This window comes from Vicia villosa, unplaced genomic scaffold, assembly GCF_029867415.1.
Source record: "Vicia villosa cultivar HV-30 ecotype Madison, WI unplaced genomic scaffold, Vvil1.0 ctg.001067F_1_1, whole genome shotgun sequence".
In the NCBI taxonomy this organism is placed as follows: domain Eukaryota; kingdom Viridiplantae; phylum Streptophyta; class Magnoliopsida; order Fabales; family Fabaceae; genus Vicia; species Vicia villosa.
Genome location: NW_026705469.1, coordinates 619,573 through 641,001, shown reverse-complemented (window position 1 = coordinate 641,001; position 21,429 = coordinate 619,573). Strand labels below are relative to the sequence as shown.

Genomic DNA, 21,429 nt, shown 5'->3' with positions numbered 1-21,429 from the left:
AATTAATCCTATCATGAAAGAACCAAACACATTGATGTTAGGCTGCATTTCGTTAAGGAGAAAATCAAAAGTGGAGAAGTCAAATTGATGAAGGTTTCAATTGATCATAATATTACAGATATGTTCACCAAGTCATTTCTAAGCAGCAAGTTCTTGCACTGTATGAAGTTGATAAAGTTGCATGATGAAAGCTAGTTTGTTTCCTTCATGTTGTAGAATTTGCTCCAAGTCATCCACTTAATAGGAATATCGAGCCATGTATACAACTTGCTCTGAGATTATTTAGCTTCGTAGTTTATTGGTCGAAATTTACATTTCTCAGGGCACTCCGACATCTCTCTATGCTAACAACACTAGTGCCATTCAACTTGTTGCTAATCTAGTTTTTAATGAGTGCAATAAGCATATTAAGGTAGACTACCACTTCATTTGCGAGGCTCTCGATTATCATGTTATATATCTTTTTCATGTCAGCTCACAACTTCAACTTGCATATATCATTTTCATCATATTTTTTTTATCAAAAAAAAAGCATCATCTTTCTCTTTTATGAGCCCTAACTTTTCCTTACATCTATCATTTTCATCATATTTATTTTAGACCAAAAGTTTAGATCTTAAAATCAATTTTTAAGAGTAGGTTTGTAAAAATTTAGAAAATAGGGTAAAGCAAAATTACATATAGAGATAAATAGAATTTCAGAAAAAGGTTGTCATCAAGTATAGACAATGATGGAAAATTGGTACTCAAGGTCACTGATAATCCCCAGGTACTATACATTGCAATTGATGAACTATAATTTACTTCAGCATTGGAATCTAGTGCACATGGATAGTATATGAGTGTTATAAATTCTCAAGTACTGAGTTTGATTTCTACTTATAAAAAAAATAAAGTAGATTGCACTCTAGAAGGATTGTGTTTGGTTTCATTTGAAAGTGGGACAGTGGAATACACTTTGATTGGTCCATTAAATGTGTTTGTGTCTTGGTGTGTGGTGAAGACTGAGGCATACCACCATAATGCAAAATAGACAGACCAGCTGTTGTTAGTACTATTAGATTACCATTATCATTATCATCATCATTAACAGTTTGTTAGTATAATGACATTGTTTTCAGTTACTTTTGTCTCTTAATTCTGTCTTACAAACATGTTTCATTAATAATATGCATGAGATTAGGTTGTAAACATCAGTTAGATATGGACCTACAAATTTAATTATGGGTCCTCTAAGATATATAGATATCTTGTCTAGCTAAGACATCAAGATCTTGGTTATAATTAAATATTTCTTTTGAAATGATTTGAAAGCATAACTTTGTTGAGTCACACTACACAATAACACGAGAATGTTTTTGTTATAAATTTAGTATCATCTGTGCAGAATTGCAAACACTAATTCATTGATTCAAATGTGATCAGTGATCTCAATAGCACAAGTTTCTTCTTATTACTTCGCAGAGACATTCAGAATCTCAGGATCTTCGATATTCATGAGTCGTACCTAACAAGTATGTAATAATATGCAATGCATAGTATGTAGTGATGGATGACATAGATCTTATAAAACTATTTATTTACACTTGAGAGTTTGTGTTGTGGGTTCCTCCTTTTAGAACATGGCTTACCTCACCACACCAGCATGTTTGATCCCTTCTAGTATAGAAAGTCAATTTCTCCAACTGCAAGTGGGTCAAAGTAGAAATGACTAATACTATATCACCACAATTACCATTACTTTGAGTACATAATTTGGTTGGTGGACCAATTCTTCATATATAGGAATTAAAAACACAAGGACAGTCACTAACTAGCTAGTAATAGCATTCAATTTTTTTTAGCACTAGTATGGTCCACTGTCACCTAAAATGTCAGACACAGATAACCACATCTAAACACAGTCCTAGGTTGACAATAACTTCACTCTCAATAGTTTCTAAAACCAATATCATCTCATAATGTCAATTTTGTTAGACTGAATATTTTTATCAGAGACTGTGAACCTGAGTCCTCGTAATGTGTGTCAATATTGTTAGACTGAATACTTTTATCAGATTCTAAACCTGAGTCCTCTTATGTCGTGTGTGTCAATATTGTTAGACTGAATACTTTTATCAGATTTTGAACCTGAGACCTCGTACGTGTGTGAGTTTCTGAAGGTGTTTAACACTACTCGTCTTGAATACTTTTATCAGATTTTGAACCTGAGACCTCGTACGTGTGTGAGTTTCTGAAGGTGTTTAACACTACTCGTCTACGGGCAAAAAAAAAACACTTACAATCAATTTTCCTTTCTAGTTAATTAAGATAGTTTGGCTGCATTTAGTTTCAAATTATCCAACTAACGAAATTCCATATTCTCCAAAGTGTACAAACTACAAAGCAAAGTTGAATTGTGTGGAGGTTTCAACTTCTAATTAACTTGCAAATTAATCAATTATAACAAAAAAAAATTGATAAACAGAAAAAAATTAAGACACAATATTCAATATAAGATATATATTAAAAGCACTTAGAGTTTGAGGGACAAATCAAGCTTCTGCAACTCATCTTGTTTAGTCTTCAAACGTGTATCAGTAGCAGTAGCACTGTTACCAAACCAGTATCCTCCAAATCCATCTTGAACCTTTCTTTGAGAAAAGGATGATCCATCAGTTTCTGATGCAAGATTTCCAGTTGCTGGTTGTGAATACACAGGTAGTTTCTGCCACTGGCTTTGAACACGAGGACGAGACAAACCGAAAAACGGTGCTTGATAAGAAGGTTTATGAATCATAGAAGAATGCACCTGAATTCCGAGTGACGGTGAGGAGGATGCTGATGATGATCTGTTATATGAGCCATGCAAAGGTAGAGAAGCCAAACTTGAGTACCTGTGTTCAAAATCCAGCGAAACCGAAGTTTTGTAACCTCTTTTCGCCATAGTTCTTTCTCTTTTGTGTGCATTTTGGTGTCCACCAAGTGCCTGTGAGCTATAAAACTTTCTTTGACAGTAGTTGCATGAGAAAATCCTTGGCTCTATTTCATTACCATGATTAGATTCTGTGGACGAGTTCATCGAATTCGACGCGTCTGTATCAAAACAGTTTATGAGATTGAGTTCTTGCTTCGACGACTCGTTATCGCCCGAATGTTCTTTGCTAGGAAGACTTAAATCAAGAACTAGATGATGTTTTTTCTCTTCATTTCTCTTGTCAGAAAATGAGAGATTCAAATTATGAGATGAACATGGTTCTAATCTTAGAAGGTCCATGTAGGAGAAAAATATTCTAAGATTTTGTTCCTATATAGGAAGATGAAGTTTATGAATGATGTAATGTAGCAATAAACTCTGAGTGTTATATATATGTTAAGAAATTGATGTCACTATTTTACAGTTACAAGGTCCTAATATAGCAAGACCTAAAAATCAAAAGACATTGGTTTTTGTGTTGGGAGAGAGAGATAGAGAGAGTTCACTTTAATATAAACTTTCATGAATGAAACAAACCTAAGTTATAGATTCATGTTTAATCATGATAAAGTTCCTATTCAAATTTGGAATATATCTTAGTTGAGATGATATTAGAAACTAAAGTAGGTCATACTCGTTTTAGACGATAAACAAAACAATATAAATCATTGATAAATAAATAAATATCTGATATTATGATACTATATGCACATGCATAACAAATTACTTATCGCTCTAAACGGAGCCAGTAACTCGTCTTTGACGATAAATTGAGTAATAACAATCTTTGATAAATAAAAGAGTAACTAATATTATATGCGCATGCATAACAAATTATTATTATCAGATAATTTTGGGATCGTGTAAATTAAGTGTGGGAACTTTTTTTTTTCATTCTTTTCCTTTACTAAAAAAAATATTTATATTGAATGATAGTGTATTACTTTAATAATTGAAGCCTATTCTAGGAATTTCAGAAGACAGTTTCATGTCTTTTCTTTCAAGTAGAAAAAGCATGAAATGAAATTTTCCAATCTAGAGACAACCAATCCTAACTTTCACCTTAAAAGATCACAATCCATAATTTCATGTCTTCAATATTATATCACCATCATGCTTCTTTTGCCCCACACCACATGCTGCATCATTCATCAAGCAAATTAATTTCCAAAACACTCAAGCTATTTTTCATTTCTCTCTCAAGTGGAATTATATTGTTTCTCTTTCAAAGTGGAATTACTATTTAATCATAAAGAATATGTTAGCTAGATTAGGTAACAAAAGTTGAATATCAAATTTAAAATATTAGTTAAGTTTCCACTAAGCTAAACTATTCTTAGCTTTGTCTCCTAAACACATCTTCATTAGTGTAGGCATAAATTAGGCAATAGTCATCTTGACTAATAAAAGTATCATGCACTAATTAATTGGTTATTATACTTTTTATAAACTAAATTTCTACTACGTACAATTGCAAAGACTAATTTTTTGAGTCGATGAAGACCACAGTTGATAAAAAATTCTCCTTCAAAAGATTTAATATTATTGCAATCTTATGACTGAATTCGAATCTAGAACATCTAGTTAAAACTGAAAGAAATTTGTATCATCTCTTTCAAATGCTATTAGATTTTCAATAATAGATTTAACACTGAACACTCGGACCATACCATCAATAAAATAATTTTAAACGATCTTGACTTTCTAATATAGACGGTCGAGATCAATAACTGTGTGGCGCATTTACAGCCAAAAATCTATATCAAGTATTATGGTTTCCTAATAAGTTCCAAAGATTTTAACTTATCATCTAGTGATACAAGTTAGATAAAATAAGGTCCCCCTTCCTTGCTTTAACCTTTCACTTTCCCTCAACCAATACAAAATGTTGGACACAAGCGACTAAGGCCTAAGGACTTGCATTGAAAACCACATACTGTGGTACCTAGCAAGAAATTCTCTGACATTGATGGACAAGTAATAACTTTTTGAAATTGATTATTCCTCCAAGCTCGTGTTCAAGTTGGTTTGGGTTCAAAATCTTTGGCAAAAAATAAGGATAAGGACAAGAAAAGGATATGTCTGTGTCTGCCTCAGATAGGAAAAGCATTCGAAAAATACAATACATTAATATGGACAACCCACCATAACTTTTCTTGCATACAGAATCTTATAGTATGGTTCATAGTATATAATAAATTGCATTTGTTCAATGAATTAAAAAAAAGTCAAAATTTTCATACTTTCAATCCAATTTATCATATGTCATCTATAGTGTCATTATTCAAGACAGATATAATGATAGGTTCTGCAGTGAACTTGTCTAAGGACACCATTAAAATGACACTTGAAAGCTAACATGATCCTATTAACTAGACAAATTGGTGGGTGATGATTTTAAGTTATTCAAATTTTATTAACTATAGACACCTAATTTAAATCTTTATGTGCATAATCTATGCTAAGCCAACTGAATACAGTGTATCAGATAAATAAAGTTTTCCACTCAATTTCCTGCGCTTATTTAGCCACAATTGCACCAAGATTCTTTAATTTCATATCACCTTTACTTTAAAGAAAAAGTGATTACTGTCATTTCTTTTCTCAAGTACTTTGGAACTGTAATCCTTTTAGTTCTGCCTAAATAACATTTACAGTATTTTTTGGTGTGAAATTGTAGTTTGTGTGCAATTGAACTTCTTTTCTCATTTTTGTCTAGTTCTCTTTATTTTTGATTTATATTATTACAATATTTGTTTGACAAATTTGTAAGGAAGTTTTTGTGAGCTTCTGTCTGCCAAATTCGCCTGCCGCATAGAACATGCGTACATATTACAGCAAGTTACTGATTCTCAGAAAGTGGCCTTCAAATCCTACATTTTGACCTCATTTTTTGGTTAGAAGTAACCATCATGAGCGATTCAAGCATTTGTTGAACGCATAGTCTTATCCAAACCCTTAAACAAGTATGGCTTAATTCATCTTATACACGTATATGTACTTTGTGATATCCAAAGTATGAACTGGGACGCGTATAATTTTATACATTGATGTCGAAAAATGAGAGTTTACATGTTCATCTTTACTAAGGCTTTGCTTCATATGAAAGGCCACCAGCAATCAAACAATACATTACCCAACCCGTAATAGACAAGAAGTACACTATAGATTAAACTCAAGCTACCGAAGCAATAAACATCATCTTTACTTGGTTAGCCAGTAGATGAAAATAAGAAAAATGCATACAGATCCAACTAGGGAAAGTATAATGGTATCCATTGACTTTTTCCGCTTTATTGCTGACAGAATAGTATTTACCTGCAACATTGTTAAAATCTCTCATTAAACAACAACATTAATACTCAACCTTATTCAATATTTACTTAAGCTTCAATAACATTTGTACCGTTGGGAGGCGACTGCTCACGTTGCTGAGCTTTGAATTGATCCCACCAAACGTCGAACGCTGGAAGACTAGAGCACCGAGCGTTGCTTGTGCTTGTGAAATAACAGAGTCCATCTGCAGTACAAGAATGAGCGCAGCAGATTAAAACATGACAGACATAGCTGTGGATCAGACATCGTAAATATAACTTAAAATAAAAATGAAAATTAAAGGAACATTTGGAAATGTAGTCCATTAACTCGGCACACATCCCAGGTTAAAGATGGCATTGGAATTACACATATCAAATCATTTAAAACCTATACATAGTTATATGGGCAGAACAGAATTTCTCGAAATGCGGGTATGATAAGTAAAGTCCTCTGGAGGACGGATCTTGCTACAGTAACAGAACTTTATTAAAAAAAAGGTTTCATGTCAACAACCTGTCCTGTACTTCGGCTGATAGATGCACGCTCTTTAAGGAGGGTTTGCTGTTCAGAACCTCCACCCTCTTCCAAATCTAATCTTGTTCGATCAAACTCTTTAAAATCATCAAGTAGTGAAGCATGTTCTTGCTTAGCTCTAAGACTAGACCGCAGACGATAAAACTCCTGCATTTCAAATAAAATACATATAACAAGTTGGTGTCTGGCAGATATAAGCTTGCGACAAAAAATTAAAATCTGAAGAAAATAATGAATCAATAAGTTAAATGCTGTGCAAATAAATAGCTAATTATGCCATTGGACAAATAATCTTGGATTTAGTTTAAGAAACATATCATTAGAAAAAATCATAGAATCAATCTTTAGGTGATTTGAGGACAGGTCACCTAAAGGTAGAGAAAGACCATGAAAATCTATATGTTGGACCATTAAAAATTCAGAGTTAAATGGTTTATCTTTAGATATGGTTCATAACGGTTACGCGATACTATGGCGTCATTGGATCCGTGTGGCCAACTTAATTAAAGGCTGAAATATGTACAAACAGATATATAATCGTATCAAAGGTTTGAGCTTCTCACAAGAAATAAAGCTGATGACAGTTAGTCCTGTTTGTCATACTCTTGTCTGTAAAAAAAGAGCTATCTTTTGAAACCAAAGCTCAAGTATAAATTTATTAGCAGAACTTGTAATGATATTTAATGAGTTAAAGGGATGAGTACTCACAGTGTAAAGTTACTTTACACTGTCGCCCAATCAAATTTAATGATTTTGTCACGTCAGTAAGTATATAATTTCCAGATAACATCATTTGCATTAATTAAAAAAATTCCAAAACCCCTAAGTTTCAATTCCATTACCCTTTCTCCTTCTCTGCATACTCCGCTCATATTTCACATCTCTTCTCTGCAGCCTGCCTAATACATCACTAAGACAGGGAGGCGGAAAGTAAAACTTGTATGGCCATTTACGTTACCATCACAATGAAGAGAGACACCATGGCCGAGTGATGTTGCCAGAGAAGCATATTTCCGGTGTGGGGATGGAAAAGAATGTACAACGACACAATCTGTTGTCACACACTTGCCAGCGATCATGGTTGCTGTGCCGAAGTGATGCAGATGAGATCTGATATTTTCAGAAAACACCAGAACATCCACTCATTCACTAAACAATTCTTAAAAAATTGTTTGAACAATTGATTAAAATCCATACAAAAATGGTTGATTAAAATGGGGCCATTAGATTAATTAAAAAGAAAAGTAGTACTCTGCGGTGACTGGTGTTGGATGTCAGTACAGATGTCGGGTGAAGACGTGGGAGAGAAGCACCGTCATCATTACAGTAAAAAAAACAAAATGATTTATAATTTGCTTACTAAATTAAAAAAATTAATATTATATATAGAATGCTGATGTGGCCAAAAGAAGCAACTTGATTGGATGACAGTGTAAATTTGAGTTTACACTACACTATCAGTGTGTATCCTTTAATCTCATATTTAATACCCAATTATATAAATGAAAAGGCAAAAAGCTTAATATATTAAATTCAAATCCTTCTCAGCAGTAAAAAAAGAACCCCTTGCATCAGGGAGTAGAGTTTATACAGATTTCACAAAATGCAATAAAACCACAACTACATGATAGTAATATGCTCACACAAAATGATAGGGGTAGTAGGTGAGGTTCGTGCGATACAATACCTGACTAAGATCTTGATAAATTTCTTGGTGTCTAGTAAGAGTATGAGATACCATTTCTGACCCACCAGAGGACACCCAAGCTTGCATCTGTGAGTTTACTTGTTTGAGTTGGTTAAGTAATCGCTCAATCCAAGACTCCACATCACCCTCGGTTGCTTCAGCTTTTGTAGATACCAACTTACGATATAAAACCATTTGCTCATCCAACTGAGCTTCGATTTTTCTTGCCTGTAAAAAGTTAGAAAGAGAAGAAAAACAAAATCTGCTTTTAATAATTTGCCTAGAAAACAAAATAATGTATAACCAGTAATTCTAAAAATGATTATAAAAAAACTTGAAACTAAGATGATTAATCATGATTAGCACAGAGAAACCATGTTATCCTGGTTTGATTAACGAAAAGTGATTGAACATGAGCTTAAGTCTTAATTACAAACAGAACAAACCAGCGTGCCTGAAATTCCGTAAACCTTAAGTGAGCTTTTTATCTGTATTATGACAAATTACAGTTATTGGATTTCAAATGAGTTAGCTATAATATCAAGAAGTGTGATCAATATGCTTTGTGCATAAAATGACAACACTAACCAATAATACCAGTTTGATTATTTAATCTCTTAAGCAGTTAAGCTTATAGCAAATTATTTTAAATATCTATTTAATAAATATTCACTGGAAAAACATATATAAAAAATAAGCAGTTAAATATGCATTAATCTCACTTAGCTAGAAGAACTCATACTGTGATCAAATATATACCAAGCATAGATGCGAGAAATAGAACATCAACTTCATCATTGCATCTCATATTTATCTTTTCATTGCTTACTCACTCCTAAAATCACAATATGAACATTGGTCCTACGCCCTAGGGAAAGATTTGACAAGAAACACATATACTATATACACCATCGACGTATATACTAACAAAAAACAAAAGAAAAAGATACCAAATTCTCATAAGTGAATTCAAAGAAATCAACCAACTGTAGCTGTTTCTATCATTTTTGTGTCCCGGATAAAAGTAAAATATCACGTGCACTGTATGATTTTCACTGAATGCACATATGCAGAAATCAGGCTCATGATTTGCTCATTACATCTTACAACCCCAAGTCACGCATCAAAAATGAAGAGACTATCCGTTTGCACAGCACTTAAAACAGCAGAATATTGATTCTATGCTATGTAATATCACCCAAATCAAAGACTGAAAAATCATCAAAAGCAGCCACTGCAGAAGCATTGGCTACCGATGATCTAAACACAGCATTTCAAATCTAGAAGAAACTTATTCTCTAATCTCTAAGCAAATCAAAACTAAAAATTAAACCAAAGATCAGAACTTATTTCCCCTATGAATCAGAAACTAGTCAAACTACAAGATCATGTGATTCCAATTGATTACTCAAAATTCAAAACTAACATCTCACTATATAAAACCAGTAATTCTCAAACCCTAAATCATAGCAAAAGGATAGAGAGTCAAATCAACTCGAGAAAACGAATCACCGACAACAAAATTAAACAACAATAAAGGAAAAGTTCTGAATTACACATACAGAGATGATATAATTGAATTTGGCATGAGAAAAACGCTATCTAGCAACAACAAAAAAGTAAAGAATTCGAATTGGAACCTGTTTGCGAAGGGAATCCCAAGAACTATGAACCTCCATGGATGAAAAAGAAGAGAAAGATCAAATTTGGAAAGTTTGGAAATCGAAGAACGGTGTTCGGCGGGCGTGGGAATGAGATGATGAATTTGTTGAGAGGATCAAGCAAGATACGACGCCGTCTGCTCCCACGCCACAGACGACGATGACACCGCTTCAAAAAAATTCTTTCTTTCTTTCTTGTCTATTTGTTTTTCATATAAAATAAACAAAAATTGGATTGCTTTGTTCGTAATCCAGTTTTAGATCTTACTTATGTCTAATCAATGAATTTAATACATATGGATTTATTCGTCAAGATTTGTTACCGGGATCGATTAATTATAAGGAATCACTGTTTAATATACTCATTTTCGATAGGATATTTTAAATTATTTTATACGAATAGTTTATCAAAATTATTTTCACCATAAGTAATAATTGTTTAATATACTCATTTTCGAAAGACTATTTTAAATTATTTTATATGAATAGTTTATCAAAATTATTTTCACCATAAGTAATAATTGTTTAATATATTCATTTTCGAAAGAATATTTTAAATTATTTTATATGAATAGTTTATCAAAATTATTTTCACCATAAGCAATAATTGTTTAATATACTCATTTTCGAAAGAATATTTTAAATTATTTTATATGAATAGTTTATCAAAATTATTTTCACCAGTATAAAATATTTGTATACTGTCAATCAATTACCATCATGTATAAACAATTTTTTTATTTAAAAAATAATTAATTGACTAGTTTTATGCTAATTATTTTGAAATAATCTTTTACAAATAAATTACTTATTATGTGATTATAGATGAAAGATTTAATGAATAATTAATAATATTTTTTATTAAATTTTTAAATTTTTTTTAATTATGTAAATTCATTTTTTTACATGATATTAATGAAAAAAATTATAAAAATATTTATAATCTATAATTTTCTTACAATTAACGTTAATTTTTTTAATATGTTTGAAAAGTTCAAATTTACATGTAATAAAAAAATTGAGGTATAACTTATGTGGCTAAATTACATCAACTTTAGAGTTGTTAACATCTTAATTTAAATTGAATTATAATTTATAATTTTTTATAGGGTCATGCTAACGAGTGCCTCAGGGGCACTCTTTAAGCATTCCATATAAAGAAAAAATTCCTTAAATAAATGATTTATTTTAATATTCAATACATTGAATACACGTTATTTCAATAAAACAAACTTTGTTATTCTTTAAAAAAGTCTATTATTTTCATTTTTAAAACATTAAATGTAAGTAGTGCTTACCTTTTTAAACTCTTAACAAGTGCCCCTGGGGCACTCGTTAGCATTTCCCTTTTTGATATTATAAGCAAATACTTGTGTGGCCGTTATATCATTTAAAAATATTCAAGTCACATTAAATGTTCAAGTAACATTAATTAATAAGATAGTAATTAGATTTTATCTTATATTCAAGGGAAATGCTAATGAGTGTCCCCTAGCATTGGTTAAAAGACTTAAAATGTAAGTTCATCATTGTTTAATAGATTAAATACATATGTTTTTATTCAAAATAAGTGTATTTAATGTATTGAAAACATGAATAATTATTTTTTCTAATAAATATTGTATATATTCAATGTATTGAATTTAAATATTTTCTTTGTTAGAAATGTTTAACCAGTGCCCCGGGGGCACTCGTTAGCATGATCCTATATTTAAATATAACCAAGCACTTGGGCTCCAGTGATAAAGGAGCTCCTGCCGAGGACGACACTTGTTCATACCTTTTAGGAACAACAACTTGTGTATTATTTTAAAAGATACAACAAAAAACACGATAATGGAGAATATACTGATGAATATAATGTTTTAAAAAATAAATATTGTAAACTGATCATCCAACTTTTTTTTTTACCAAAAACCGTCCAAGCTGATTCGATTACACCCCTAATAAAAAGGAACAAATCTTTGTTGATTTACAAATACTTATTAGAGATAATAATAATAATAATATTATAATAATAATAATAATAATAATAATAATAATAATAATAATAATAGTGGATTACATAAGTTGTTACTTAGGGTCTGTTTGGTAAAAATAGCGGTTGACTGATAAGCTAGCTGATAGCTTATAGCTTATGGCTGATAAGCTAGCTGATAGCTTATAGCTTAAGACATAAGACATAAGCTATAAGCTCGAAAACATAGCTTACCAAACAGAGCCTTAAGCGATTAGTCTCTCAGTGTATATTGATACTTTTAAGAGTAAGGTTAGGGCATATAAAAAAGAGTTTTTCACAAAACTTGTGTGGTTTTTAATGAACAAAATACTTCCTTTTATTCTAAAGAATTTAGACAAATTTAAATTTTTTTTAAAAATTCAATCTAATCGATAATCGATTATGATACGACCATAATAGATTATGCACTTACAAATAAGAAAATGTTTGCATGATCAAAACCATAATTGATTACTAAGTATTCATAACTAATTAATAAACGAATTCGCCTCATAATGGATTAGACACCTAATATAATTGATTATTCACCTCATAATAACCTTGCATCGGCTGACGCTGGATCCAATTGTCCATCTGGGAAGGAATCCCACCGGCAGAGGGGTGATGTTAATCAAGGATCTCATAGTCAGTATGACAAGTACACTCCATTGAACACCTCCAGGGAGAGGATTTACTAGGAGTGTGCTAATACTGAGTTCGAAAGGAAGAGATCTAACCTCTCTTCCTTATTAGGGAATTATCCTGAACCAATAAATAAAAATATTGTCGTTTCCATAAGGGGCACGACCAGAGTACTAACGACCACATCCATCTAAAAGATGTTATTGAAGCAATTATTAAGAAGGTTCGGCTGAAAAATCGTCAAAGGTGGAAAATGAGATATGGAAGAGTCCCCTAGGGGCAAGTCTCCTTCAAAGACTGCCGAAGCCGACACAAACAGCAAAATCAAGAAGGCCAATAACGAAAAAATTCAATGTAATCGCTGCCATTATGGGAGGAACGCCTCAGAATAACCTCCCCTCAAAGGGGACTATCAAGAGAAATATTATTGAAATGATGGTCGCCCACAAAAAAAGTGGGATCCCTTCAACAAAAGTATGCAACCAAACTATGTTGGGATTTCAAGACTCTAATAAGGCAGGGGGTACAAAGTTTTATCACATGCAAACTATTTCTAGACGGAGAAGGAATAAGATCGTTATGTTGAAGAATGATAGATGGGATTGGATTTCAGACCAAGAAACGCTAAAGAAGCACTGCACTGTTTTTTACAAGAAGTTGTTTGCGAGCCCGAATCATAGGTGCAGCTGGTATCAGTCTAAGATTAGTTATCCGAAGTTAAGTGAGGAGGATGTTGCTCAGTTAGATAAAAAGATAACTACGGAGGAAGTTAAACATGCGTTATTTTCGATGAAACCTTGGAAGTCCCCTAATCCGGATGGTTCCCTTGTTGGTTTTTATCAGAAGGCATGGGATGTTGTTGATGTTGATCTATGTGACTTTGTCATTAAGACGTGGAGTAACCCTAGCAGTTTGGTTGATATTAATAAAACGGATATTTGCTTAATTCCGAAAGTGGACAACCCCCAGAAGATTGAGCAATTCCGCCCTATTTCTCTTTGTAACACTCTTTACAAGGTTGTTACCAAAGTAGTAGTGGGAAGATTGAAGCCTTACATGCCAAGATTGGTGCCCCCTTATCAAACTAGATTTGTGCCAGGTCGTTCTATTTACGAGAATATAATCATAGCCAATGAAGTTATTCATAGTTTGAGTAAGAAGAAGGGCAAGAAAGGTTTCTTCGCGCTGAAGATTGATTTAGCAAAAGCCTATGACAAGCTTAGTTGGGAATTTATTTGGAGAATCCTTCAAGAGATAAAGCTTCCTGATAGTATGATCAAGGTGATTATGCATGGCGTTACGAGCGTGGAAACTAATGTGAATTGGAATGGCAATAGGAACGCATTTTTTTAGCCAAGTAGGGGAATTCGTCAAGGAGATCCCATACCTCCCTACTTGTTTGTGCTTTGCATGGATAAATTGTCGCATTTGATTGAAAATGAGGTGGTTAACAAGAAGTGGAAGCCGTTTCGTGTTGGAGTTAATGGTGTTGGTATTACGCATCTTATGTTTGCGGATGATTTATTGTTGTTCGGGGAAGCTACGAAGGTCCACATGGAGCGTGTGCAATAAACCTTGAAGGAGTTCTGTGTTATGTATGGTCAGGATATTAGCTTGGAGAAGTCAAGTATTATGTTCTCTTCTAATGTATCTAGAGGGATGCGTAACTTGCTCTGTCATAGTTCCGGTTTTAAGTTGACTAATTGTTTTGGCAAATATTTAGGGATGCCTCTAAAAGCTAAATCATTGAGAAATGATGACTTTAATTATGTTATTGAACAGATCTCTAAGAATCTTGCTAATTGGAAATATAGAACTCTTTCTTTTGCAGGTAGAGTAACTCTTTCAAAGAGTGTTATGGAAGCCATCCTGATTTATCCTATGATGACGAATATTCTCCCGAAGGCTTGTGTTAAGGAGATTCAAAAAATGCAGCGAGGTTACATTTGGGGTAACACTGATATCAAGAAGAAATACCATGTCGTTGGGTGGGAGAAAATCACCTCGAGCAAATGTGAGGGTGGACTTGGCTTGCGTGATCTTGAAGCTATGAATTATGTTTGTATTATGAATCTTGGAGGTCGTATTATAAATGGTGATGAGGATTTATGGTGTAGAGTTAGAAGGAAGTATAAAGTGGAGGATGTCACAAAGGATTTTAAAGCGGGGAGTTTAGACTCCAATCTTTGGAAAGCTATTGTGAAGAATTATCCAACTTTGATGAGTGTGGGGTAGTGGAATATTGGCAATGGGGAGAGGATTCATGCATGGAGAGATAGCTGGGTGGATAGAGGTTGTTGTATTATGGAGAGTAGTATTATATCTCTGTTATTTTAACAGATGCGAAGGTTTGTGATTTGGTGGGAGTTGATGGTGAGTGGGACTGGCAATTAATTCATTGGCTGCCTCAAGATACTAAGTTGCAAATAGCAGCCCTTCATCCGCCGCTGGTTGATAATTGCAAGGATAATTTTGAGATTGCTTTGAAAGAGGATGGATCCTTTTCTATAAGCAGCATGTATAAGTTCTTGATGGAGGAGGAAGATCCAGTGCTTAGCAAGAAATGGAAGAGGATTTGGGCCTTAAAAGTTCCTGAGAGAATTAGATTTTTCACTTGGCTTTTACACCACGATAGGCTTCTTACTGGCGACAGGATGAGACGTTTTGGAAGTGGGAGTATAGACTGTGGCTTGTGTGGTATGTTTTTGGAGAATACGTTGCATGTGTTTAGGGATTGTAGCCATATTAGAAGTATTTGGGATAGTTTAATCCCCAGCGATGCAAAGCAGTTTTTTTATGCCTTAAATCTCCTGGATTGGTTGAATGCGAACATGGAGGGTAGTGTTGGTTCCGGTGCTAAGGTTGAGGGTGATTGGCCGGAGTTTTGGGCTACAGCTTGTCACACGATTTGGGATTGGCGTAATAGAGCTAAACATGATGAAAATTTTATCAGGCCTTATGACGTGCTTGGTGTGATTGTTGCTAAAATTCTTCAATATAATGTCGCTGCTTGCAATAATTATATTATGGAGCGGGACAAGGTTGAGAAGAGGATTAAATGGTGCATTGCGGACAAAGGCTTTGTCAAAGTTAATATCGATGGTGCTCACACTAAGAACGGTGGCTCGGATGTGGGGGAATTATTATAGATGAAGCAGGGAAGTGGTGTGGTGGTTTTGCTAAAGGTGTGAGTAATAGTAATCCTCTATGTGCGGAGCTTTGGGGTATTCACGAGGGATTGAAGTTGGTGGTGGAGAAAGGCTTTAAGAATGTTATTATTGAGTCAGATTCTAAAGAAGCTGTGGAAACCAATAATAAGTTGAGCGGTAATCATTTGGCAAATAGCAATTTGGTCCGCCGAATCCAATACTGGATGAATTTGTTGGATAAGGTAGAAATCCATTATATTTACCGTGAGATTAATGGTTGCGCTAATCGTCTAGCCTTGCATGGAAAAGATATGCGAGTTGGTTATGTCTACTTTTTGAACATGTCTAATTGACTTGTTGACAACTTTATTAAAGATTCTAAGGGTGTCATGTACCTTAGAATTGTTTGTGTTTAGTTTGTTTTTTCTTGGCTTAGGCTCTCCATATTATTAAAAAAAAAAAAATTGCCTAGGTTTTAAAAATCTGATAGTTACCCCTGTAAAAAAATCGGTGAGTTACGGACTGCGATAAAACAATATGAAACGACAGCTACCGTTATTTTAAACCTTTTGCCTTTTTTAACTTAATTTTTTTTTCTAGTTCTACACTTCTATGCTTCTTACTCACATTTACTACAACAAACCGAAATTCAAAATGAAATTGTAGAAGAAGAGAACAGTGCGAGAGAATGGTGGAGAAAGATGAAGACTCAGACCCATGGTTAGGCGCAGACAAATTCTATCACATCCTCATGTGTTTCTCCATCACTCTCATCTTCTACTTTCTCGCTTCCCTAACTTCACACCCTTTCCTCCGCCGCCACGCCATTTCCATCGCATCCGTCGTTTCTCTCCTCGCCGGTGCCGCCAAAGAAGCCGCCGATCACCTCGGCTATTTCCGCTCTTCCGGCGCTTCCTTCAAAGATGCCGTCGCCGATATCATTGGTGTCGTCGTTGCTTCATTAGCTCTGTCTCTCTTCCGATCCAAAACCTCTCGTTCTCGTACTCTTCCCCAGGGGATTTCGCTTGTTTGATTCCAGTTCCGTTTTCACAATTCAATTGAGGTAAGTATATACATTTCTACGATACTCTCTAGTTTCGTTTTCTTCTACTTTTAGTAATGATTGAAATAGGTTTTGCTAGGTTTAATTACTTTTCTGTATTAGGTTTTTGCAAGAGGTTTTTGATTCTGCATTCAAGTTTTAACTATATATATTTGAATCCGTATAGCATAGCGTCAGTTCAATTTGTATTTTGCTTCAATCAACTTTGCTTTGGAATTATTAAAATTTGAAAAAGGGAAGGCTGTTTTGCCATGTTTGACATTGGTATGATTTAAATATCGGTCGCAGTCACGTAAAGATTTTTCGCGATTTCAGTCGTCCTGCGACACTGATTGCAGTTGTTACGGTGTGAATTAATCATAGTTTATTAGAAACGGTAATGACATCTTCTGATACCGTTTTGACGCGGCCGTTTTCAGGGTAACGAATATTTTTTAAAACCTAATTGATACCATTTTGACGCGGCCGTTTTCACGGTAACGAATATTTTTTTAAACCTAATTGATTATTTCCAAACTGAGATTGCACTCATTTTGTTTGCTACGATTTAATTTAATAGATAGATGTTGATACATTATACAGACATCATACACCTTCACACATTTATATTTTGTATATCTAATTTGTGCACACGCCACATGCCAGATGATTCTCGTCTTCGCGTGTTCGCTTTTCACACAAGTTCTATATTATATATATCAAAGCAAAATCATCATGTCGTCTGTCATGAGTTGTTTTATGATGATGGATGAGCATGGAGACCGAAGAAGTTGATCATCGTCTTGTGAAGCTGGGGTGGTTTGAAGAAGCATTAGACTTTGTCTTATCGTCTTCTTCGGGTAGCTTGACTGCGGTATAAGTACCTGCCCCACCTAGAGCTCCAAGTATGGGAGCTAATAGATAGACCCATATGGCTTTGTAGTTGTTTGCAGCAATAGCTGGACCTAGAGTTCTTACTGGGTTCATGGACGCTCCTGTTATTGGCCTGCAGTGCAGTGCACCATCATATATAGGTTCATGGAAAGTGGAGATAGGGGAAAGAAGGGGAGAGTATATTGAGAATTTGAGAGTGAAAAGTGAGAGTCTGAACTTAGACATACCCTGCTATGAGTATATTGAGCATCACAGTTGCTCCCACCGCAATTCCTGCTAGTTCTCCTACCTGTATAATCATCAAAATCAGGGACTCTGTTAATCCATTCCTCATCACACGTAGGGCGTTTATCATTTAAGTATATATTCAAATTTTAACTTAGATGATAATATTCCCTACGTGTAAATTGTGATGGTATAGGGGATTCACCATCCATCATCTTCTTTCTCCTTTATTTTTCTTTTCAAACTTGAATGAATTTGTTTATTTATTAGCTAAAAGTTACTATTAGGAATAAATACTCACGGCTCTTGTGTCAGTGGCCACTGCGGTGACAACAAACATGAGGTTAAAGCTGATAATGAACTCTAAAGCAAAAGCTTGGCCATATCCCCCGGAAGGAACGGTGACTCCACCACTCATGAAAGGGTGAAAAACCCCTTTGAGAGTAAATGCGGCACATATTGATGCCAAAACTTGTGCTCCAATATACAAAGGCACCTGCAAATACAATATATACTTATATACATATGTACATGCATGCTTATAAATATTAAAGGTGCAAACTAAGTACTAGTATGACTTTAGTTAGTTCATAAATATTAAAGATGCAAACTAAGTACTAGTATGACTTTAATTAGTTCGTGTTACTTTCAACCACATTAGTTAGTAAATTAGGCCAAAGGATTAGGGAAAAGCTTTAGTTACATGCTTCCACGGGAAGTGCTTCAACGCAGCAAAGGAAATAGTGACTGCAGGGTTGAGATGAGCACCAGAGATGTGGCCGGTGGAAAGGATGATGATCATAACGGCAAGACCAGTAGAGGTAGCACATCCAATCAGAGTCTCCGACCCATTTGTCTTTTGGTTCACAATAGCAGTGGCTGTGCCAGCAAACATCAGAATCAATGTCCCTATAAACTCAGCTCCTATCTGCAACACAGCATGTTTAGGATTAATCATTTACTATATACTACTTAACACTAATGAAAAGGGTCTGCATTGGTTACATACTCATACTCCTACACAAATATAAATATAAAGAGTTTTTATTATATTATATGTACTATTTAGTTACTGAAATCTACATGATTTATACACATAAATTAAACTACATTTACCTTTTTTGCAAGAGGGACAGGAGGGGGTGCCATTAATGAGCAAGTGACTGTGGGTAGAGCTCCGTCTTCTAAGGTCCATTCTTTGACACCAAAGCATTGACAATTCTTCAGGAGGGACTTTTTTTTCTTATTACTACTATGCTCATTTCTCTCTGACTTAAAACCACCAAAAAGAGGTACACCTGGAGTGCCTGGTGTTGCTGGTGCTGATGGAATTTCCTCATTATTAATATGCTCCATTTTCCCAGTCAACAGTAACTTTAATTTAGACAGAAAAGGTCAGAAGTTAGAGTATGTAGTGGGCTCAAGATTATTGTTGCTATTGCTCTGTCATGTATATATAGCAGTAGCAAGCAAGGGTGTAGAGTTGACTTACTATATGAGCATGATTAGCCTCACTATAATATGGAAATGAAAGGAAGCAAATTAGTGGTTGTAACTGAGATATGAAAAAAAGGTAGCAGCATGTGGAAGTGGACGGTGGGGCACTACTGAAGGGACTCTTACTTGACTCTTGAACATACTAAAAAGGCTTGGTTCACGGTACCCTACAATATGCAACAATTATAGCATATAGTTTTCGGTTTATCTTGTATTTCTTTGGCCACTACTTTTGTGCTTTCCATTTCTGTCACTTTGTAGCCAAGCCCATTCCTTCACAATTGAAGTGCAAAGGTATGCAATCAATCTTGATTATAAATTTCCTCCTTATATCATTAGAGTGTAGTATTGAACAATTAAAAGATCATATAGTTATTAATTGCTGTTTACAAGATTCTATTAATTGTTTTGTTCTTGTGCCACTGCTCAAGAATTAGGATAATGATTAATGAACAATTAAGTTTTATATTTGAAGTCTGAACTTTATTTGATTGAGTAAAGCATCAAATATCAAATAAAATCATATAGGGGTAGAAGATAAGACCCTATAAGTGTCCCCAAGTATGCATGCCAGGAAAGGTGGCATAAATTCTTCTCAATGATTTGAACATTTGTGGTTCTCTTCCTCCTTCATGTCATTTTTCACTTTCACAATGAGTTATTATCTAATGATGCCTCTAATTTTACTGTACTGTGTCATCATTAGAGTTGAAATGCCATTTTGGATTTAACCATCAAATTGACGGTTGAGACACTCTCCCAAGTCTCAACAGTTCAATTGGCAAAAATTAGAAACAAGACAATAAAAAATAAGAAACATTGGATGATTATCATTTGTTAACTATTTTATTTTTAGAAATAAATAACTGAGTGGTAAAAATATAGATGGAATAAATAGTGCACATACTTTGTTGTGATTGATTTGAAGAACATCCCTTACAGTCATGTGCTTAGGTTTTCTCTGGCACATCTAACACATTAGGGTTCCATTTACTAGAATGTGAAAAACATTTTATCCACAAGCTTGCTTTATTAAAAGCATGTGTGAATGAATAGAAGAGAACCTCTCAAAAAAAAGTAAAAATGAAGAGGGCTTCAAACATCAAAGAGAATGCATGCATTAGGTTGAAATGTGGGACTCTATCAAATAATGAGACTAGGGTCAAATAAGTTGGCATTTTGTATCATTTTGTCCTCCACTTAGTCCACTTTACATCAATTGGTCAACTTCAAATATAGAATTCTTCTATCCCAAGTTATATACTAGGATGTGCAATGTTCACCCTTCCTTTTCTTTCATTTGTCATGGCTTCAATAATGTACTCCCTTTAATTTTATCTATTTATGTTTTGGATCTAATAAACGTATATTTTGTTAAAAGAACTGCTTATAGTAGAATTGATAGACACTGCCAGTGCAAATGTGCAATATGAAAATAAAATTGAGTTTGATGATGGAACATGTTCATTATCATTATAAACACAAATCCTTTCAAAAGAGATTTCATTTAACTTGTCTCTACTACTCTATAGTGCTATATAATAAAGTTAACCTTGACAGAAAATCTTTCAGATTTCATTATATCTGTCAAAATGACCCATCACAAGCACTTATTATTATCCTTGTTTTGCTCTTGAAGGAAACCTCAATGTCGCACTGCCTTCTAATTATGAGTTTTACAGTGTGTATAAGACTACTTTTAATTCACTTGGACAAGAGAGGAAAAAGTGATGGTTCTGATTGCTCCACGTTTTGCATTGTAGACTAGGACAAATATAAATTATTCGGCCTATTAAAAAGTAATAATGCATATAAAGTGGGAGAA

At 34.0% G+C, this 21,429-nt stretch overlaps 4 protein-coding genes across 4 annotated transcripts; 1 reads left to right on the top strand and 3 right to left on the bottom strand.

Annotated features, from left to right (window-relative positions):
• Positions 1 to 2,456: 2,456 nt before the first annotated feature.
• Positions 2,457 to 3,577, bottom strand: LOC131633066 (zinc finger protein 1-like). Its single transcript, XM_058903775.1, has one exon. The coding sequence runs from the start codon at positions 3,254 to 3,256 to the stop codon at positions 2,516 to 2,518; it is 741 nt and encodes a 246-aa protein (XP_058759758.1). The 5' UTR covers positions 3,257 to 3,577; the 3' UTR covers positions 2,457 to 2,515.
• A 2,398-nt stretch (positions 3,578 to 5,975) lies between these two features.
• On the bottom strand, positions 5,976 to 10,402 carry LOC131633052 (Golgi SNAP receptor complex member 1-1-like). The gene is made up of 5 exons (XM_058903762.1): positions 10,136 to 10,402; positions 8,496 to 8,723; positions 6,788 to 6,955; positions 6,363 to 6,476; positions 5,976 to 6,274 (listed from the first exon to the last, which is right to left on the bottom strand). Exons 1-5 carry the CDS (start codon positions 10,172 to 10,174, stop codon positions 6,161 to 6,163), a joined length of 663 nt encoding a protein of 220 aa, XP_058759745.1. The 5' UTR covers positions 10,175 to 10,402; the 3' UTR covers positions 5,976 to 6,160.
• Positions 10,403 to 16,550: 6,148 nt separating this feature from the next.
• On the top strand, positions 16,551 to 19,372 carry LOC131633075 (uncharacterized). Its single transcript, XM_058903784.1, has 2 exons — positions 16,551 to 17,009; positions 19,236 to 19,372. The coding sequence occupies exon 1, from the start codon at positions 16,635 to 16,637 to the stop codon at positions 16,977 to 16,979; it is 345 nt and encodes a 114-aa protein (XP_058759767.1). The 5' UTR covers positions 16,551 to 16,634; the 3' UTR covers positions 16,980 to 17,009; positions 19,236 to 19,372.
• Positions 17,461 to 19,463, bottom strand: LOC131633074 (aquaporin NIP6-1-like). Its single transcript, XM_058903783.1, has 5 exons — positions 19,224 to 19,463; positions 18,811 to 19,035; positions 18,409 to 18,603; positions 18,110 to 18,171; positions 17,461 to 17,994 (listed from the first exon to the last, which is right to left on the bottom strand). Exons 1-5 carry the CDS (start codon positions 19,461 to 19,463, stop codon positions 17,784 to 17,786), a joined length of 933 nt encoding a protein of 310 aa, XP_058759766.1. The 3' UTR covers positions 17,461 to 17,783.
• Positions 19,464 to 21,429: the final 1,966 nt, after the last annotated feature.